Source organism: Botryllus schlosseri, chromosome 11 (genome assembly GCF_051294905.1).
Source record: "Botryllus schlosseri isolate E-star chromosome 11, Bs_hap1, whole genome shotgun sequence".
NCBI classification, from domain to species: domain Eukaryota; kingdom Metazoa; phylum Chordata; class Ascidiacea; order Stolidobranchia; family Styelidae; genus Botryllus; species Botryllus schlosseri.
Window position 1 is genome coordinate 9,198,948 of NC_137246.1, and position 19,374 is coordinate 9,218,321.

A 19,374-nucleotide genomic window follows, 5' to 3' on the forward strand; every position below is an offset into this window, starting at 1 on the left:
TGGATAACACTGAGGAGCCACATGCGAATTGAAGTAACGATTATCGATTCACAACCTCACACCGGAAGGTTTCCCCTCAACGTGACTCTGCTTTGGAAAACACACGATCGGCGAGCAAAAATCCGAATCCGATTTTGAAATTACGCCGCGCTCCAACATATCTTTGATTTGCCGCCGAACTTCTAACAAATACTGGGGTGGGATCGAACGTGGTTTGGGAGATTTTAAATAACCGAACGTTTTTATTCGCATGACATGTTTCATTTCGCGCCGTTTAACAGGTTGCCGGACCAAGATCTCCGGTAACTCTTTAAGTACATCAGTAGTATTATTATCCTTAGTTGGTACCGTCCAATCCCAGAAGGCCACATCGCCCTAATTGCCACGCCTACATTGCCACATCATCCACCCATTACCGCACCTATAGCACACCTATTGCCACATCATCAGGCCATTGCCACATCACCTGCCACATTCATCTGTGTCACATCATCAAGCGCCACACCTATAGTGCCACATCATCCATTGCCACATCATCACCGCATTGATTGCCGCATCTATATTGTGCACAGCGCCGCATCAACCAGCGCGATGTCGATTGCTGCACCTATAACACTCATTACCACGCCAAAACTTACCTTAGCTAGAATCGAACCTGGTTTGGATGGGTATAATGTCACGTCGCTCACCACCAGGCTATTGAGCAAACTAGCCGTATTGAGCTGTTTTGAGAATATAACCAGCGATTCTCTCTTAAATTCCGAGACAACACCTTTTTCGAGTTATTACACATAAATGTAAGACTATAACACTTGTGTCATCATTAATTAGTCAATGATTTAGGGGAATTCTGCAAATGCAACTTAATAATACAGATATCGCAAGCATAAAGGCCTACGATCACGCAAAGCTCATGCGCCGCGCATATTACCGAATACTATTCCGAGAAATTGACACGCGTAAATGTGGTACGAATATAGTTGCTTACGATTCCAAGAAGTCGGGTCACATCGACAATATGAATTAGAACATTCTAAATATCGTTGCGATTCCAAGAAGTCGGGCCACATCGATAATGGGAATTAGAACATTCTAAATATAGTTGCGTTTCCAAGAAAACGCCGCGCTGGCGATACGAATTAGAATGTTTACTTCCGACGTAAAGCAATTCGCATTCCGAAAACTTCACACTTCTGTTAAAAGTATTGCCATGTGCGCAGGGATGCAGGCATCGCAGCCGAGGTAAGATCAATGTATTTTCGTGTCAATTTAAACTCAATTTAGCTATAATTTCTCGATACAGCATTAGCTTACTTGTGAACGCAGATTGATTTACGTTGAGATTTCTCCAATAGCTAACGTAATAGTGAGTTCTGTGCGCGGCTATAATGTTAACCGACAATATAGCCGAAGTCGCACAAATTCGAATGTATATGCAAGTTTTCTGTTATCGTATAGATTCGCACTAAATTTGGTTATAATTACGCCGGTATGCACTTCGGATTTGAGATGGATGTTAGTTTATGAATTCTTGCTTTACTCACGACCTAAAGTTGATAAATTGCGAGTTGTAGCAAGCATCTAACTACTGAGATTATGCTGATTTTACAAGCCCATAAGCCGCTGCTTTTAGATACGTAATGGAGCTGATTTAATAGGTAGTGCAGTGATGCTTTATCTTACCATTTCTGATAGTGAATAAAATATATAACCAATATAAACCTATGCTTATAGTGCTACGAATAGCATAGCTATATAATTTATCGACTATTCTAAGATTCGCTACGCTGTCGCGGATTGAAGCTAAATTTTTTCATTTCAGATCAAAACGCCGACACCGCACACGCAATTTACGCACAGAAAATTTCACATTTCTATCACAACTAGGCCTATCCCTCTATGCACTTCGACTGATGATGCTGGTAAGTTACCGCTGCTTTTAGATATGTGATTTTAATAGCTAGTGCACTGATGCTTTATCATAACATTTCCGATAGTAAATAAAATATATAACCAATATAAACCTATGCTTATAGTGCTACGAATAGCATAGCTATATAATTTATCAACTATTCTAAGATTCGCTACGCTGTCGCGGATTGAAGCTAAATTTTTTCATTTCAGATCAAAACGCCGACACCGCACACGCAATTTACGCACAGAAAATTTCACATTTCTATCACAACTAGGCCTATCCCTCTATGCACTTCGACTGATGATGCTGGTAAGTTACCGCTGCTTTTAGATATGTGATTTTAATAGCTAGTGCACTGATGCTTTATCATAACATTTCCGATAGTAAATAAAATCTATAGCCAATATAAACCTATGCTAATAGTGACACGAATTAGCAGAGCTATATAATTTATGAGCTATTCTAAAATTCGCTACGCCACGACGTCTTGAAGCTAAATCTTTAGCTAGCTTTACTCATGCCATAAAGGTGGTAAATTGCGAGTTGTAGCAAGCATCTAACTACTGATATTATGCCGATTTTACAAGTCCATAAGCTGCTGCTTTTAGATATGTGATTTTAATAGCTAGTGTACTGATGCGTTATCATAACATTTCCGATAGTGAATAAAATCTATAGCTAAACCTATGTCTATGCTATAATTTATCTCTTATTTTAAAACGCTATACCACTGCGGGTTGAAGCTATATCTTAACATTTCAGATCACCGACATCGCAGCTGTTCCAGACGCCAGCGTTCAAGCCTACATCGTTGCGCAGCTACATGTATATCGAAGAAGTATGCCAAGGTCGTATCATTTCAAGTCGCTCAACTATAGCATAGATTGTACCCGCAAAATGCAAATTCCTATTAAGTGTAGCCTGCCTAGCGCCGCTTATTACTCGATGTTCAGTAACGCCGTATTAATGTAAGCTGCGTTTACCGGGACTATAGGAGCGAAGTCACTCAATACAAATTCCCTAATAGGCTCCTGCTAGATGATGATAATATGAAGCCACTAGTCCATAAGCTGCTGCTTTTAGATGCGTGATTTAAATAGCTAGTGCACTGATGCTTTTCCGATAGTGAATAAAATCTATAACCTACGTCTATGCTATAATTTATCTCCTAAAACGCTATGGGTTGAAGCTATAACATCACATCTGTACCAGACGCCGACGTTCAAGTCTAGATCGTTGTGCAGCTATAACTATATCAAAGAAGTGTGCTGAGGTCGTATCAAAGTCGCTCAACTATAGCATAGATTATGCCAGCAAAATGCAAATTCGTATTAAGGGTAGCCTGCCTAGTGCCGCTTATTACTCGATGTTCAGTAACGCCGTAATAATGTAAGTTGCGTTTGCTGTAGGAGCGACGTCACTCAATACAAATTCCTGGTTCTTGCTAGACGATGGTAATATGTAGCCACTATCGCCTGTATAAATCGAAAGCAAGTCGCTACTGCTGATTTAAATAAAATTCGCTACGCCACAGCGTCTTGAAGCTAAATCTTTAGCTAGCTTTACTCATGTCATAAAGGCGGTAAATTGCGAGTTGTAGCAAGCATCTAACTACTGAGATTATGCCGATTTTACAAGTCCATAAGCTGCTGCTTTAGATATGTGATTTTAATAGCTAGTGTACTGATGCTTTTTCGATAGTGAATAAAATCTATAGCTAAACCTATGTCTATATGCTATAATTTATCTCTTATTTTAAAACGCTATGCCACTGCGGGTTGAAGCTATATCTTAAGATTTCAGATCACCGACATCGCGGCTGTTCCAGACGTCGGATGTTCAAGCCTACATCGTTGCGCAGCTACATGTATATCGAAGAAGTATGCCAAGGTCGTATCAAAGTCGCTCAACTATAGCATAGATTGTACCCGCAAAATGCAAATTCGTATTAACTGTAGCCTGCCTAGCACCGCTTATTACTCGATGTTCAGTAACGCCGTATTAATGTAAGCTGCGTTTACCGGGGCTATAGGAGCGAAGTCACTCAATACAAATTCCTGGCTCCTGCTAGATGATGATAATATGAAGGCACTAGTCCATAAGCTGCTGCTTTTAGATATGTGATTTTAATAGCTAGTGCACTGATGCTTTTCCGATAGTGAATAAAATCTATAACCTATGTCTATGCTATAATTTATCTCCTAAAACGCTATGAGTTGAAGCTATAACATCACATCTGTACCAGACGCTGACGTTCAAGTCTAGATCGTTGCGCAGCTATATCAAAGAAGTGTGCCGAGGTCGTATCAAAGTCGTTCAACTATAGCATAGATTGTACCAGCAAAATGCAAATTCGTATTAAGGGTAGCCTGCATAGTCCCACTTATTACTCGATGTTCAGTACCGCCGTAATGTAAGCTGCGTTTGCTGTAGGAGCGAAGTCACTCAATACAAATTCCTGGTTCTTGCTAGATAATGGTAATATGTAGCCACTATCACCTAACCGAAAGCAAGTCGCTACTGCTGATTGAGATGATTGCTATAATGAACGTAGCGAATATCGCCCTTAAACGTACTAAGCAAACTTTGAAACTATTGATTTTATTCGCATATACATTTATACAATTTCATTTTCTTGCTTCAGCTCCTTGACGAAGCGACGCACGATCGAATCATTCTTGCGGTGATCTTCGCCAAAGGAATTTAAATAACGTTCCGTACTCCATCCGCGCGCCTTATGGACGATAAAGCTTAGACAATGATGACCGCACGCTCTGGAACGTTTGTGCTGCAGACGCTTTATAGAGCAGGTATAATTTTCTGGTTCTATAAAGCAGGCAATCTCGTATTTCAGTGGCATTAAGCCAAAACTATCGTGAAAATGTGTCTCATCCTCATCCGCGTAAATGCATATCCAGTGACTTCCGATTTTTCGAGCTTCGTCATAATTGATCACGATAGCATAAGGAGGAGGGGGTCGCCTCGGCAGTCGATCGATAGGAAATGTGCCAAGGAAAATATGTTTTGTTGACTCGCAGCACCACAATATTTGGTCTATTTCATCCCCGTTCATAGCACGGTCACTTTACGACTGCTACTGATTTGCAATAGCTTCTGGAATTCCATGAAACAGAGCAAAGTAGTTTCCGCTGTTAGCCCGCCAGCAGGATATGTGATCCGTAAACTTAAGGTACCACTCTTTTGTAAGTCAAAGCAATCATCCAAATCATCAGGGCGCAAATTATAAACCAGTAGACAGAATCCACTAGCGAACTCTTCAGGTGTTAGGAGTCCTGTGTTTCTCTCCATTGCACCCGTACCCTCAATCAGGTTATGGTAAAGCTCCGTGTAATGACCCTTATCGAAATCTAGCTCATAACCTCCCTCCGGAATCAGAAATCCGTTCAGTTTCAGTTCGAGTCGTTGCATATTATTGTGTATGAAATTATAAGGATTTTTCGTAACATCTCCTTGAAAGGCTTTCGTAGCTACCATTCCGATGATTAGGCGAGAAGGTAGAGTCCCGCTATATAGATTCCCGATATCTATCTGCGTCGTAGCAGCCGCAAATGTTCGGGTGATCAATTTCATGTCGATATACGGATATTTCGCCTGGGCATTCACCATCATCGCTGTCTTCACATCGTCGCTGACTCGTACGCTACATAACTGTAATTCCTTTTTCGTTAAGGTGAATTGACCGGTAGCATCTCCCATCATGAAAAAGCTTTTCGGATTCAAGGTAAGCTCAAACTCGAGAGGCACGTCATGTAGGATGTAGCGGTCTTGCAGACATAGTCCGTGATGGATTTTTGCACGTATTTCCACCACGTTATCATCCTTATAGGCTTTACTCCTGTTGTAATATCCTTTGTTAGCCGAGGCGTTAGTTCCACCGATCGTATCCATTTCTCCTAAAGTATCTTTTCTCCATCCTGAGGCCCTCAGTGTGGTACTTTGCACGTCAAGCGGAGCGAATAAATTGTGCAGATAGGACGAATAACACTGTACTTTTATATCTTGTTTCAAAGTTTCGTTAGCGACTTTAATTTGTAGTTGAGAAATCAAGGAATCCAAGATATTATTTACAACTCCAACATCATCGTCGGCGCCAATTGCTTCGCCACCTTTCTTTAATTGTAAATGAAATAAGAAATAGCTCTCGCTCAAATCGATAAAGTCTTCTGAGCCCTCAAAGCGGAATGTTATCACACTAGAGTTGTTCGAAATCGGCGCTATCTTGATGTTTCTTTTCTTTTCAACGCTAGTCTGTGTCGCGGGAATGTGAAATAAATCCAATGAGGGATGTACCCCCTCTGGGGACTGTACATGAATTAACTCCGCCATCTATCAAGTCTCAAGTAACAAATGATGCTTATCGTCGTGTAATATATATTTAATCGAAAATATCTTTGCGACGTCTCTTTTTCGTGATCTTACGGCCCCGTCTTGGTATTTTTCTTTTTCTCAGTAAAGAATCGAGAGCGTTCCCAGCGGCTTCTTTGCCGCGTATTTTAAGACTATCACCGACATTCTCTCCATTAAGAACATCAGAGGCTACTTGCGCCCCGGTATGTAGTAGACGCTTCCCGAGTGATTTTGCACCTTTCGAAATTAAGGGCATAACGCTTCTTCCGAACGAACGAAATAAGTTTCCAAGTCCATGACCTCTCTGCACTTTACCCCGAAAAAAATTGATATCACCACCGCTCTGTTGGTGATAATAGTTTCTGAACGCCTCCCGATCACAGCAATAATGACTCCTCATGATGTCTCAAAGCAAGTGTGAGATGAAGAGGCGCGTTCCCAAACTTTATAGCTTCGCCTTTATCATCACGAAGCATAACGCGAATCTGGCTTACTCGCTCCGTATTCAGAGGAAAGAAATATATTTTTTTGAATAGCATATGCTGATATTCATCTATTCCTGTCGTAACGCGGATATTGCGTAGTAGAGGCGCACTCGTATCACCTACAATTTGAGGTGTGATGACATCCGTATAAACTAAAACGTTGGTCACGGACACAGGTTCCCCTTGAAAGTGAATCGTTCTTCGTCTATGTAATCCGCCATCTAGCTCTACCTCCGAACGAGCGCCTCCTCTGAGAACGGGGTTTCTATTATCCATGAAAAGTGTCGGACCGCTGGAACTCTTGTAGGGTCCCGCTATCAAGACCGGACCAGAACCATCTACCCAAATAAATCGTGCTTTTTTCTGATCGTGATTGATACGCTTCATCAAACTAATTTTATCATGATAATCACCAGCCGGGAAATAATAAAAATTATTATCGCCTTCCGCATCATTCACGTACCATAATAAGCCGTCGTAAGGCTCGAACGTGGGCTGAAAATTATTTTTAAAAGACAACTCGGCAAGCCCTATCTCCCATTCACCAGAATCTATCGGTTTCGCGAGATCGATAGTAAAATCAGACTCGTGTGACGTAATATGAATATATTTCATAATGCAACTCCCCGTCTACGAAAATGCAATACAACACTCGAAGGAGAACTTCGAAAGGGTATTTTCTGTCCCTTCTCATCAAGTAGCGATATTTCGACGCGTTCTAGCCTATTTATATTAACAGGGAAATAAAAAGGCTTCGTGTAATATTTCGAAAATGATTTACGATCGTTTACCTGTACGACGCGTAACAACGGTAAGAGCCTACCGCTATCTTCTTGTGGCTCAATGATATTACAATGAACATAAACGAAATCGATAGTCGGATCATGTCGCATGCGAAAGTTCAAATGAATGATACCCTCGGTGAAAAAATAATTCCACAATGTACAATTAGTATTCGGGAAATGAAACACCAATAACTCCTCCTTCGTTTCCTTATACATAAGAGCACCGTACAATTCTCCGAGGCGTAGCAAGCTACTATGCCCTATGTCCGTCTCTGGTCGCAATTTGTCGGTTACCTCGTTATGAGGTATAGAGATAGACATACTATGATTTTCAGGGAAACATGTTACTTTTGCATCAGGATTGTCTCTTTCCAACGATCTATACATGTTATATAACGAGTCGTATTCTCCCAATTTAAAATGAAATTTTCTTGTTCTCTTTTGCGATCTGATCCCATACCTATTCTTCGTGATCCTATACTGTTTTTGATAATCCGTAGGGAAGGAGATCTCAGCCAGAGAAACTTCTGTATCTTCCACGTTTTTCGGGACGTCCAATTCAACGCAATAACTCGCTGTTGTATTATCAGGAAATTTATCCATGGAAGCGTTCGAAAATAGCGTGACGTAGCTCATATTTTGAGCTTGGGATTCGGAAGCATATAACCAACGCAAGAGGAGAGCAGTGATATCCAAAGCTCTTTGTTCCCATTCGAAATGGTAAGATTATAGAGAGAGAACGATACGATGACCAGTATGATTACTAGTTGCGCCAAAAACTGATAAAGGTTCCGACTAGACGATATCCTTCTTATCGACCCAGCTGTCGAATCCACTTCCATATCCCAACCAGCGCACTAAATACTGTTCTCGTCCCGCGCGTTTACGCCTTCTTATAATCTTCTCGACACGCCAAGTTTGCGGTTCTTTTACGCTTTGGAGCTCCTCTCTATAAAATCTACCCTGTATGACTTCACCACCGTAATCACGTAAGCGATACATTGGGGGATCTCCCTTTTGGGCGTCTGCGATATAGAAAATTTCCCGTTGCCAGTTGGGTAGGCTGCTTTTCTCAAAAAGATTTCGAATTTTCGATATACGGACGGGTACTCCTACAGCGAGGTCGGGTTGTTTAGCTTCTTGAAACCCGTAAAGTCTTCTCCAAACCGATTCCTGATTAGACGAATTCACTTGGTTTGGGGCCATGGCAATGCTACGATGGTACGTCCTGTTGTAGGAGTAAGTAAAGTCATCGAGAGCGCTCACGTAATTCCTCGTGTTATTTTTTGTGAAAAATCGATACATGATCGCTTTCATACTACGAATCACTCTTTCGACGACAGAGGATTTTAATTCGCTCCTCGTATAGAAATATCTAACTTTGTTCTCCTTTAGATAGTTCTGGAAAGCGCGATTGGTGTATTCGCTACTTTGATCGGTTTGTAACACTAACGGTACGCGTTCACGAAACACACGTTTGAAAGCAGAAATCATACTTGAAGCAGTTTTATTTTTAATCGCTATCATCCAAAGGTATTTGCTAAAAATATCAATCACGACCACCACAAAACGAAAACCGCTATTGTACTTTGAAATAGATTGCAGATCCATCAAATCGCTCTGAAACTGAGCATTGATACCGGAGACCACTACACGTTCACGCCTAAATTTCTTACGTAACGGAAAATGAAAAGTATAAGTATCTTGTCCTTTAAGCCATTCTTTTTCCTTTTGCAAATAAGCGCCCCTATACGATTTGGGCTGTTTCGGATCAAAATAGTCTACGTCTCCCATTCTTTCCCGTATATACGGGGATTAGGCTTACGCTGTCTCTTATAAAGCCAGGGAAACGAAGGTTGTGGAATCCGGCGCGGGCGTTTCTTTTGCGGGCGCTTTTCTTTCGCTACGGGGCTCGCGAGCCCCGTGTGTGCGGCGGGAGGGCGGGCGGGCGCTGCGTCTACGTCTTTTCTCAAGTTTCTCAGTTGAGCAATACCATGCCTATACAGAGCTAGTTTCTCGGAAGCATTCAATGGAGAGCTTTTAATTTTCGATATATGTTTATCAAATTTCTTTTCCCATTCGTCCTTGCTTCGAAATGCGGGGAATTGTAGTTCACGCATTCTTCCCGAAAAGTTTACCCAACAGACTCCCGATGACGGGGATTGCAGCCCCTAATATAGCTAAACAGACTTGTTAGAAAAAAGTTGCTATTTTATCATAATTTTTATACCTGAGAGGAATCCATCCTTTTGTAGCACCCTCCGTTGACCTCTGCGAGTTTTTTGCGCCAGCAATTGTCTGATATCGGATTTGTGTTTTCCCAGCCTCAACTTTCTAGACGGGGAGATACGTACTGTCCCCGAAGCCAAGTTATGAACGCACTGGCAGACGCAACTTAAAAATTGATTGTTCGATAAAAGTTCTTTTCGTTGTTTCCCTTTAGCGTTTTTCAAAAGTTTTAATTTAACGTGATAGTCGCTCAATCGTTTTCGAGATATGTTACTTCCCCTCTTCGACATGTTGAATGCCCTAAAATCTGTAGCGCGAGCTTTATTTATTCTTGATATACCGTCAACTTTTGATGCGGGAAAATTTTGCTGCGAAGACGATAATTTTCGTCTGTCTCTTGCGTCAGGTCGACTAGTATGTACGAGAACGGTTTTCGAGTTGCCTTTTTATAAGCCTCCGTAAGGAATCCGGCTTTATCCGGGAACATTTGACGCGAAAGAAAACTGATTTGACTCGCATCACGGGGATTTTTAAATATCACGATATAGCTCGCGCTCAGGGTCATATCCCGAAAGCCTTGACCCCTATAGAATAAATTTTGACATATGAACACGACACTGATGTTTGAGTGGTGACTGTATCGAGTGAATAGATCTCTGGCCTCTTTCGCCTCCGTCATCATGTCGTCGATCACCAAGAGAACGTGCCTATTTCCTTTCTGTAACTTTTTGAGCTCGGAGAGCCCTTGCGACAATTCTACCCCTTTCATTTTATCGTACAACGCCTGATAATTATTATACAGCCATACAATTTTTTCAGGAGCCGGTCTAATCATCTTCTCTGCGTTCTTCACCAACTCATAAGTAAAATAACTCTTCCCGCTACTGCTCGGACCAGCTACGATCATCCGAAACGGAGCATGCAATGTACGTATTCGATCCATTTATTACAGAGATAAAGGCAATGTATGAATTCCATCATTAAGCACAATCCTTTTATAATAACCATAACTCAAAGCACTTCGATATTGCTTATACGTAAACATATCGCTGCCATAGCAACGAAAACCACTATTGACGCCACCCGTGATCGATCTATTTTGAAGAATGCCTTTGAAATCTTTGAAGGTTTTGTTGGCCGTTTTTTGAAGCCCTTTCGAGCTGTACTTATCGCTGTCGCCTTTGCAATAATAGGTCTTGGAATTTAAGCCTATAAACCCGTCACCGATCCATTCTTCTTTGAATAAACCCGGTATACGTTTCGAGTAATTGCGAACCTCAATGCAGCAAGCTTTATCAGTTTTAAAACCAACGGGATCTCGTTCAAAATCACATTTATGCTCTGCACATGCCCGAGACACGAACCATTTGTCGTGATTTTCAAAAAATTGTTTTTTCATGGAAGGCTTGATGAGAGAATAGATCGTATCGGAGCTTAAGCTTATATACGCCGAATCAGTATCTGTTTCGAGGAAAGCCCAATCGCTATCGTCCAAATACACATGCAGACAGTCATATAGGAACTGGAGCATTCTCAGCTTGGCACAGCAGAATATAAAGAAGCCCACAATGATTGGGTTTTCGTGACAAATGTTTAGCGGACGCGTAGACACTTCGAGCAAGCCTTCATCGCTCTTATCAATTTCAACAGCATCGATAAAAAATTTTTTTTCAACGCGCGATGGTAATTCTTCCAACGTAACGTATTCGTGTTCCCTATATTTATTAGGGTTTTGAATAGTACGACCAAAAGCACTATTTCCGATCGTCTTCCAGGTCAACGCCTCCATTTCACGGGCCGGATCTTTGGGAAGGACATCGCCTTTGCGATGCTCAGAGGATACCCGCTCAACGAAGGGTGTGAAAACTTGTTTTGGTTCATATTCGACAGCTTGGAATACGCGAGTCACGATCATGCCGCTTTTCAAGTACCATTGAAGCAAATCCGTATTAAACAACTGTTTTTTCGTGAAATAACTAGAGCCCAGAAATTTTTTTGGAAACTTAATATTGTTTTCCTTGGCGTATTCACGCATATGTTCACCGATATCGCACTCGTTTACTTCCATATGCTTGAAAAAGGGAGGTAACTCTTCGAATTTCGATTTCAAATGGTCGGGACAATGAATGTCACACTCGATTGCACCGAAAAATGACCCGTCTAGCGTGCGCTTGAGCAACTGCGCCTCAGTGAGATAATAAGCTTTCGTGACTTTACGCTCGAACTTTGAGACAAATTGCGCAATTTCAGGGTCTCGTTTCATATTCGTCCAAACGCATTCCTTCATACGAATAACGGTATATCCCAATTTTTCCAAATATTCCGTGTTTTGTTTGGTGAGTTCACGCCTCTCGGTGTTCTCTTTATCAGGGAAGCAGCTCCTACAAGCGTGGTAATAGCACCCATCGTACTGAAAGATGAGTTTACCGGCGTTCCCGTCGACAAATAGACGTTTATTTCCGATTCTCACTTGACTACCGTTCCACGCGTGATGAATTTTGATATCACGAACGTGACTTTCGTATTCCAACCATTCGAGCTCCGCATGAGTAGGCAAACGCGCTGTTTATGGAATTTTTGCTTTTCCTCGTCATAAATCCACCTTATAGGGTAACCCGTTGGCATATTTTGATTTATGCATCCCAAATAGAGGGCATTTGCGTCGTATCCTACTACTTTCTTGACGGTTTTAGCACTGTCACCGTAGCGAAGACTGCGTATTTTCGTTTCACCCGCCATAGCGTACCGTGACGTAATCTGTGACAAACCTCCTATCAAGTTGCTCAGAATCGTTTCGTGAAGGTCAGCATTGGCCTTATTCAGAAGAGTGATATCGTAGCAATCACGAAACATCAATCTACTCGCTATATTCGGAAGGCTCACGTTACCCTTGAACATATCGATGCCGAGCGTTTTGTAAAATTCGAAATTGTTATTCAGCGCGGTCAAGAAGCCGATGACGTCACCTTCGTTGTAATATCGGAGAAAATCACGGAATGTGGTCATACCCTCGCGTTCCCACACAGCGACGCATTCTGCGTATTGCTCTTCCGTTATATTCGAATTGCGGAACGCGTTGTAAAACGATTCATGGCTCGGTAGCGACGTTTCGTCGAGGCGCTCGATGCTATCAAGATATTCGTAGGGGAAATAAAATTTTGCGTTCACCCCATCCCCGTATAGCTTCATGTAAGCGTCCAAACTATAACCCGAACTCAGGAATAGCGAAATATCCAGAAATTTTAATCTGTGCGTTGCGATTGTCAAATAGGCGCTGTTCCTTTTCAAAACGAAGAATCCGCTTTCCTTGTGCAAGGATTTGATTAAATATTTCTTGCATAAATTCAGATCGTAGCGCGAGGAATTGAAACCGATTACGGGTATCTGATCGAGCCACGTATGAAAGCGATGCGAGATATTATCCAAATAGGACCTCCTATTGCTAGGATCGATCAATTTCCGTTCTTCAATCAAATTCTCAAGTTCGATTATTTCATTGGCAAAAGATTCTCGCATTTCGACTGAGGCGAGTTCCTGTACGCGATAAATTTCCCCGATCATTTCATCGATTAACGTCTGCGGGCAACCGTCGGATATGAAAGTCTTCGTTTCATTCGTTACGTTATTCGATAAGGACACGGAGACGGGGACGTGCCGATTAACGTATTCTACTTTTGCAGAATTAGCTCTGAGCTCATCCTTCACGAGCATGGATTCAAAGTCAAAACACATACGGTACGGGAAGAATCTCTTTTGGTTCTCAACGAAAATGCCTTCGGATTCCAATTGCTCGAATACGGTGGGTTTAGGACGATATACGCCGCTAGCATATTTCCGTGACTGGGACGTTTTGCATTCGCGTTTTACATGCTTGGACAAATTATTCTGAGTCTTGAAGAAGAACTTGCATGATTCACAAAAGAATGTCCGGGAATAATTTTCGATATTTGTGATCAAGCATGAATGACCACTTTCCATGTGTATATGAACCACTGGCCCATCTGCTTCGGATTGCCGCATAATAAATGCTTGATGATCACGTTTTTCATAAACAAGTATCTTTACGCGAAAACATTCCTCGACTTTGCTTAATTCATCGAGTGGTACACCGTCATCTATAGGGATACGGTACCGTTCACGAAATTGAGAGGCCAATTGGGCAACATGCTTCTCGTCTTGTTTTTTCCCAAAGAAACGGGATAAGCAACGGAACAGGCATAGCGAATCGTTAAGCAGTTTACCTTGCCTATTTCGCACAAACGCATATATATAACGACATTTTTTCAGCTCCTTAGAAATGGATGCGCTAGGGCAGCCCAATAAAACTCGAGGCATTTCATACAAGAAAAATTGGACATGTAATATAGCAACGCAATAAAACTTAGTGTTCGGTCTTGCTTGTCTCGCTTGCTCGTAAGCAGCAGATAAATCGATTTCGTTGATGAAACGATCAAAGTCCTCACGTGAAAGTATAGGTGTCGGTAGATCCAAAACAGCACGGGTTGATTGCGGATGAAAATAGCTATGTCTTTCTGTCTCTCGATTAAACAGCAAGAAGCCATATGCATAGTTCAATTTGAATTGGCGCAATCTTCTCGGGTATATCGATGACATGCGTGCATGAATATCATTCATACCTCTTGCGACCAGACGTACATTGATCACCTCTCTAGCACCTCTCGCAACCCTCCTGCTGTTAACCCACTCGGAATCGATAATCGAGTTGGAGTGCGATTGCAAAACCTCTGTTGCGTCGCTATTGAAACCGAGCGAATCATCGATGATGAAGCTAGCATCTTCTTCGTAGCGTCTTCGACGAGCCATATATTTTTAAGTATATTCTGCAAAAATACACATTCACAAATTTATTCCGTATTTCAGTCGCAATTTACACTTGAAAGCTTCATAAAAGAACAGGAATTTGATATTTTCTAAGTTACGTAGTTCATCAGCGTTGGGAGCAAATTTATCGATATCTTTAAGCACATTTTTTGCTATAACGAGAAAATCTTTTTGCCATTCGCCATATCCTTCCAAGGAGACCATTTTTCGCCAAGTAGCAACTCTCTTGATATCATCGTCAACGAAACCTTCAAAGGTAGATGTTGTAGCATCTCGCGTACGTCTTGTGTCTCCCGAACCATATTGTTGTAACAACATATTTAGATCTTTACCGCAATTAAAAGGTTCCATATTAATCTGAGAAAACAAATCAAATATACCAGTCATTGTACTGTCGTTTGAGCTCATCGAATTTGGCATAAAATTCACGTGCATGCACATCGTTTTCAACATAAGAGGGATCACTCTCAAATTCGGAATCTGACGGTATGAATGTACGAGCAAATATATCATGTATGATTTTACGGCGAGCATGCTTATTCATCTCAGGCAAGTAGCAAGGATAACACTGATTACCAAATCGAATAATGACTGTGCTAGACTGAAACATCCCACCCAAATTGCGTAACATAACATCACTGCCATTCTGAATTTCAGATACGAGCCAAAACGACGACGGCTTTACTCGTCCGTAAGCAGACTGCAAATGATTGCGATGAATGTACATAATGGCTTCCTGCAACATCTTGTTATCGAAAAATAGAGAGCCGCAATTGCGCATCACTGAAATAGATTTCTCGGTACTGTGAAATTTGAACGCCTCTAGATTCGGATGAAAAGGATCTAGGAAGTTGGCGATATCATCAGAGAGCAACAAATCGATCAACACTTCTTTCCCGGTTTGATTTTTGCCTTCTATAAAGAAGTGAGGCGCAAAATATTTCTTATGCATATGACCCTCCATTAGAGTGATAATGAACACAGCGCGGAGAAAATTAGGGCTCCGTTTTCGATCAACAAACAACACCTCCTCGATATTCTGCTCAAGAGAACGGAAAAATAGTACACCATCATCAATCGTAAGTAGAGGGTAATCCAAATTATAAATCAGACCATCAAACTTTTCCTCGTCCAATACGTTATTAGCGATACGACGTCGCTTATTGCGAAAAGGGGACGAATAAACTCTCCATGGGGCGATGATCGGTGAGTGAGGCGGGCTTTGAGCACTGGTCACAGCTGTCGAGTTATCAGTACTCCGCGGAGGCATAAATTGAACACCAACTGGTACTATGCTCTTATCGAAGTCGAGTCTGCGCTTAGATTTAGGTTCACTTGGTCCCATCACCGGTCGTGGTATACCGATATTGATTGGAGTCATCACGTCAGCTGAGGGAGCCTCATCAGATTGTGCCACTGCCTCATCAATAATTGTTACGTCATCATCACTAGCTTCCGCCTCTTTACTCTTTTCAGCTGCAATCGTAACTTCGATCAATTCTGCATCGACATCGGAGTCGAAATCACCAATCGGTAATGTATCTGCTTGATTATCAGGAATCATAGTTGTTGATTCGCTAACTACGTCGCTTGCTTTCTCCATTGTCGACATCCTTTTTGCAGTATAGTTTAGTTCGTATTCGAGCCTCTCTTATATAGTGAACTACATGCGCTTTGCACGCGGAGAGCGCGTGATTGTACTCGTGGCATTCTTACTAGCATTCTAATTAATGATAGTACGTACCAGGAACGGATATGAGCTACGTGTCTTTTTCAGTGAGCAGTCGACGTTCTAATTTCCGTGATACGACCTCGGGGCCTATCATTAGATCGGTACCAAGCACATTTTTGATGGTGCAGAGCACAATATCTATATAAAGCATACTGATCATGAGAGTATATCAATTCGGATAGCCATGTCGAACATTGATCAAAGCGATTCTCTACCTAAGCATAGTGCGGATCCTACAAATTACGCTACATTCAACTGCGCTTGCATCGGTTCCACAAGTAGCATAGAAATAAGCGAAGATGAAACTCGGACGGGTCCCATTGAACAGTACCAAGCTATGATAAATAACAGAGGAGAAAAGATTTATGAATGCTATGCGAAGCATAGAGATGTAACTGTCTCCCCGTTGAATGATCCCGTTTTCTATAACATGATACGCTATGCTCGTAGATTAAGCACATTTATGCGGTGGCCGGATAATATCAATACCTCTGGAGCCGAGCTCGCAGACTGCGGATTGTTCTATTTGGGCTATAAGGATCATTTAAAGTGTTTCTCGTGTGGCGGGCTGTTTCAAAATTGGTTGCCGTGCAATGACCCCTGGCTCGAGCATGCAAAGTTTTATCCTACGTGTCCTTTTCTCATAAAGCGCAAGGGGTTGCAATATATTCGTAATGTCTGTTATGCGACACCTAATATAAGAAGAGGCTCGACTAAATTTGATGGCGAGGTGGAATTGCGTGATGACTGTTGTACTTATGTTTGATATTTCTTTTCAAAGAATGAGTCTAGCAATCCGTGGAGATACTATTCTGGCCCAGGGGCCCTATAGAAAAGACTTGTATCTTTTTAATGACATCACAAAATTACGTATCGAAGCTTCGAATGGAGCAGAATTGACCTCGGATCAACTCTTTGTACATTCCACAAACGGGACCATTCAGAAATATCGAGCCACTCTGAAGCATGAAGGAGGTCTGGTCGTTACGTATACTCGCGACGGGATCGAGCATTATCAACCTCTGAATCCAGCTGACGAATTCGTCATCTATTCGCCCAGCGTAGTTGTTCCTAATCCCGACCTTCCGCTCGTATCGTATATACTACAAGCCAGTGATCGCTACATCAAACAAAACGGTCAGATCGAACGCAAGAACTCGGATCGCAGCGTCGGATGGCAGCAAAGCGGTGTACCTCGAAACATCAACCGATCTGGAGGATTTCAGCACGCGAATCGACGCAATAACGATCAACGATATCATTGATATGCTCTTTTTTCGAAATAAAATCGTACACTATACAATGCTATTTCAATGAGACTGAGTAAAGTGTTAGAAGATACGAAAAGCGCTGAATCGTATGAAATGGGGTGACTACAGGGATCGAACCTAGAACCTAGAGCAAGATAGTTGACTGATTCCTCTGTGAAGACTTTATGAAATCTAGTTCAACGTTTAGTGTATTACGCGAGAATTCATATTCTCAAAAGCAGCTCAGTAAGCATAATCATGACGGTGTGGCAAGATGCGGCAATCAATGCGCTGATGGTGTGGCAATGGATGATGTGGCACTATAGGTGTGGCGCTTGATGATGTGGCACAGATGATGTGGCAATGGGTGTGCTATAGGTGCGGCAATGGGCGGATGATGTGGCAAGGGGCGTCCTATAGGTGCGGCAATGTGCGGATGATGTGGCAATGTAGGCGTGGCAATTAAGGCGACGTGGCCTTCTGGGATTGGACGGTACCAACTAAGGATAATAATACTACTTACATCAGCGTATGGCGTGCGTTCACTCGTGTCGATATGCGCGACAAGAGACGAAAATTTATTTTGAGACAATTCTATTACAGTACTGCGGTTACGAGTCGCGAGTTCATCCAGTTCCGGATCTAAAAGCAACTTATTGCTTTTTCATGAAATTCCAACCCAATATTGGCTTCGACACTTCCGTTATTACAAAAGGACATTCAAGTAGTTCATTATCACCGAACTGCAACATCAAAGTTTTTTGTGCCATACGCATTAATCACGGAACCATTTGCTCCCCGAAATTGCCATTTCGGCGTATAATGCCGAATTGCGTGCTCACTCGCTGTTAAATTAGAAATCATGGAACCACTATCACTCAAGTAATTCAAACCATATTTAACTTATCAAACGCATAAGCCAGGTACTCAAAATCACAAGAATTTATACTTGAACCACTTGGACGGAAAGCACGGCCGGACAGTCACGAACTGTAATTATAATATTTACACCCGGGATAGCATGAGTAGCTCCGATCGCCATACCGATGATGATTTTGGCATATCCATTCGGTAGTGCTCCCGTTTCCGGCACCAACATTACCGCCACGGTAATACCCCCTTCCGCGACCACGGTAATACCCTCTTCCGCGCCCGCGGTTTGACTCAGGACGGTCCTGCCATGTGCGACCCTGGTACGAATTGTCATTGCTACCTCCGCATCATTTCTCGACGGCTCATTTACAGGCCTCTCACTAACTACCCTTGGTTGCACTTTCACAGCAGCTACACTGTAAAAAATAAAAACCTCGATTTACCGCGAAACGTTTGGAAGCACGGTAGCAAGACATTTCGTGGTAATATAACATTACCGTTAGTCAACGTAAATTTAACTTACATTCGTCTGGTAATCTGACTTTACACACCAGACTGTAATGTTACAGTCTCCCGCGGTATATCCAATCTAAATGTTCTCCTGTACATTTACGACCGAGACTGTAATTTTACCGCCTACCTACCTACGTGCTGTCCGTGTAAATCTGGACTATATACCAGCTTGTAAATTCGCGTACATCCATACCTATCGCAAAGCAACGCGATGCTAAAATATTGGAAAAGTTTCTTCACACTCCCAAAACGACATTGGTACAGACTGTATATTCATTCATGATTCACGATGAAATGGTTATCGATGGAAAGTATTGCTGCTGGAGGTCTAATTCTTCTTTAGGAGACATGCAGTAACACGAGTGGTCTCAAGAGAAGGTGA

General features: G+C 42.1%; 3 protein-coding genes and 1 long non-coding RNA gene across 5 annotated transcripts; 2 read left to right on the forward strand and 2 right to left on the reverse strand.

The window, feature by feature from the left end:
- Window positions 1–881: 881 nt before the first annotated feature.
- On the forward strand, window positions 882–8,265 carry LOC145451049 (uncharacterized). Of its 2 annotated transcripts, XM_080329535.1 has the most exons (9): window positions 882–1,242; window positions 1,823–1,922; window positions 2,125–2,224; window positions 2,678–2,763; window positions 3,719–3,805; window positions 4,560–4,725; window positions 5,607–5,657; window positions 7,508–7,579; window positions 8,144–8,265. In XM_080329535.1, exons 1-6 carry the CDS (start codon window positions 1,145–1,147, stop codon window positions 4,620–4,622), a joined length of 534 nt encoding a protein of 177 aa, XP_080185661.1. In that variant the 5' UTR covers window positions 882–1,144; the 3' UTR covers window positions 4,623–4,725; window positions 5,607–5,657; window positions 7,508–7,579; window positions 8,144–8,265. The 2 variants fall into 2 exon arrangements, with proteins under 2 accessions (XP_080185661.1, XP_080185660.1); XM_080329534.1 differs by lacking the exon at window positions 7,508–7,579 and having other exon boundaries at window positions 891–1,242.
- Window positions 4,985–6,262, reverse strand: LOC145449992 (uncharacterized protein F54H12.2-like). The gene has a single exon (XM_080328428.1). The coding sequence runs from the start codon at window positions 6,260–6,262 to the stop codon at window positions 4,985–4,987; it is 1,278 nt and encodes a 425-aa protein (XP_080184554.1).
- On the forward strand, window positions 8,247–17,659 carry LOC145451050 (uncharacterized). The gene is made up of 5 exons (XR_013918679.1): window positions 8,247–8,273; window positions 10,602–10,708; window positions 11,558–11,639; window positions 13,463–13,581; window positions 15,282–17,659. It is a non-coding gene; the product is annotated as an uncharacterized LOC145451050 (long non-coding RNA).
- Window positions 8,349–10,072, reverse strand: LOC145450009 (uncharacterized). Its single transcript, XM_080328463.1, has 2 exons — window positions 9,784–10,072; window positions 8,349–9,001 (listed from the first exon to the last, which is right to left on the reverse strand). Exons 1-2 carry the CDS (start codon window positions 10,070–10,072, stop codon window positions 8,349–8,351), a joined length of 942 nt encoding a protein of 313 aa, XP_080184589.1.
- Window positions 17,660–19,374: the final 1,715 nt, after the last annotated feature.

What these genes read in the sequence shown, in the direction of transcription:
- LOC145451049 (XM_080329535.1), top strand. Translation starts at nt 1,145, where the DNA reads ATGTTTACTTCCGACGTAAAGCAATTCGCATTCCGAAAACTTCACACT. An exon ending in CACTTCGACTGATGATGCTG is followed by an intron (nt 1,923 to 2,124) that starts GTAAGTTACCGC and finishes TTTTCATTTCAG; the next exon opens with ATCAAAACGCCGACACCGCA. An exon ending in TATCGAAGAAGTATGCCAAG is followed by an intron (nt 2,764 to 3,718) that starts GTCGTATCATTT and finishes TTAAGATTTCAG; the next exon opens with ATCACCGACATCGCGGCTGT.
- LOC145449992 (XM_080328428.1), bottom strand. Translation starts at nt 6,262, where the DNA reads ATGGCGGAGTTAATTCATGTACAGTCCCCAGAGGGGGTACATCCCTCA.
- LOC145450009 (XM_080328463.1), bottom strand. Translation starts at nt 10,072, where the DNA reads ATGTCGAAGAGGGGAAGTAACATATCTCGAAAACGATTGAGCGACTAT. An exon ending in AAAGGATGGATTCCTCTCAG is followed by an intron (nt 9,002 to 9,783) that starts GTATAAAAATTA and finishes GCGTACCGTTAG; the next exon opens with TGTTACAAACCGATCAAAGT.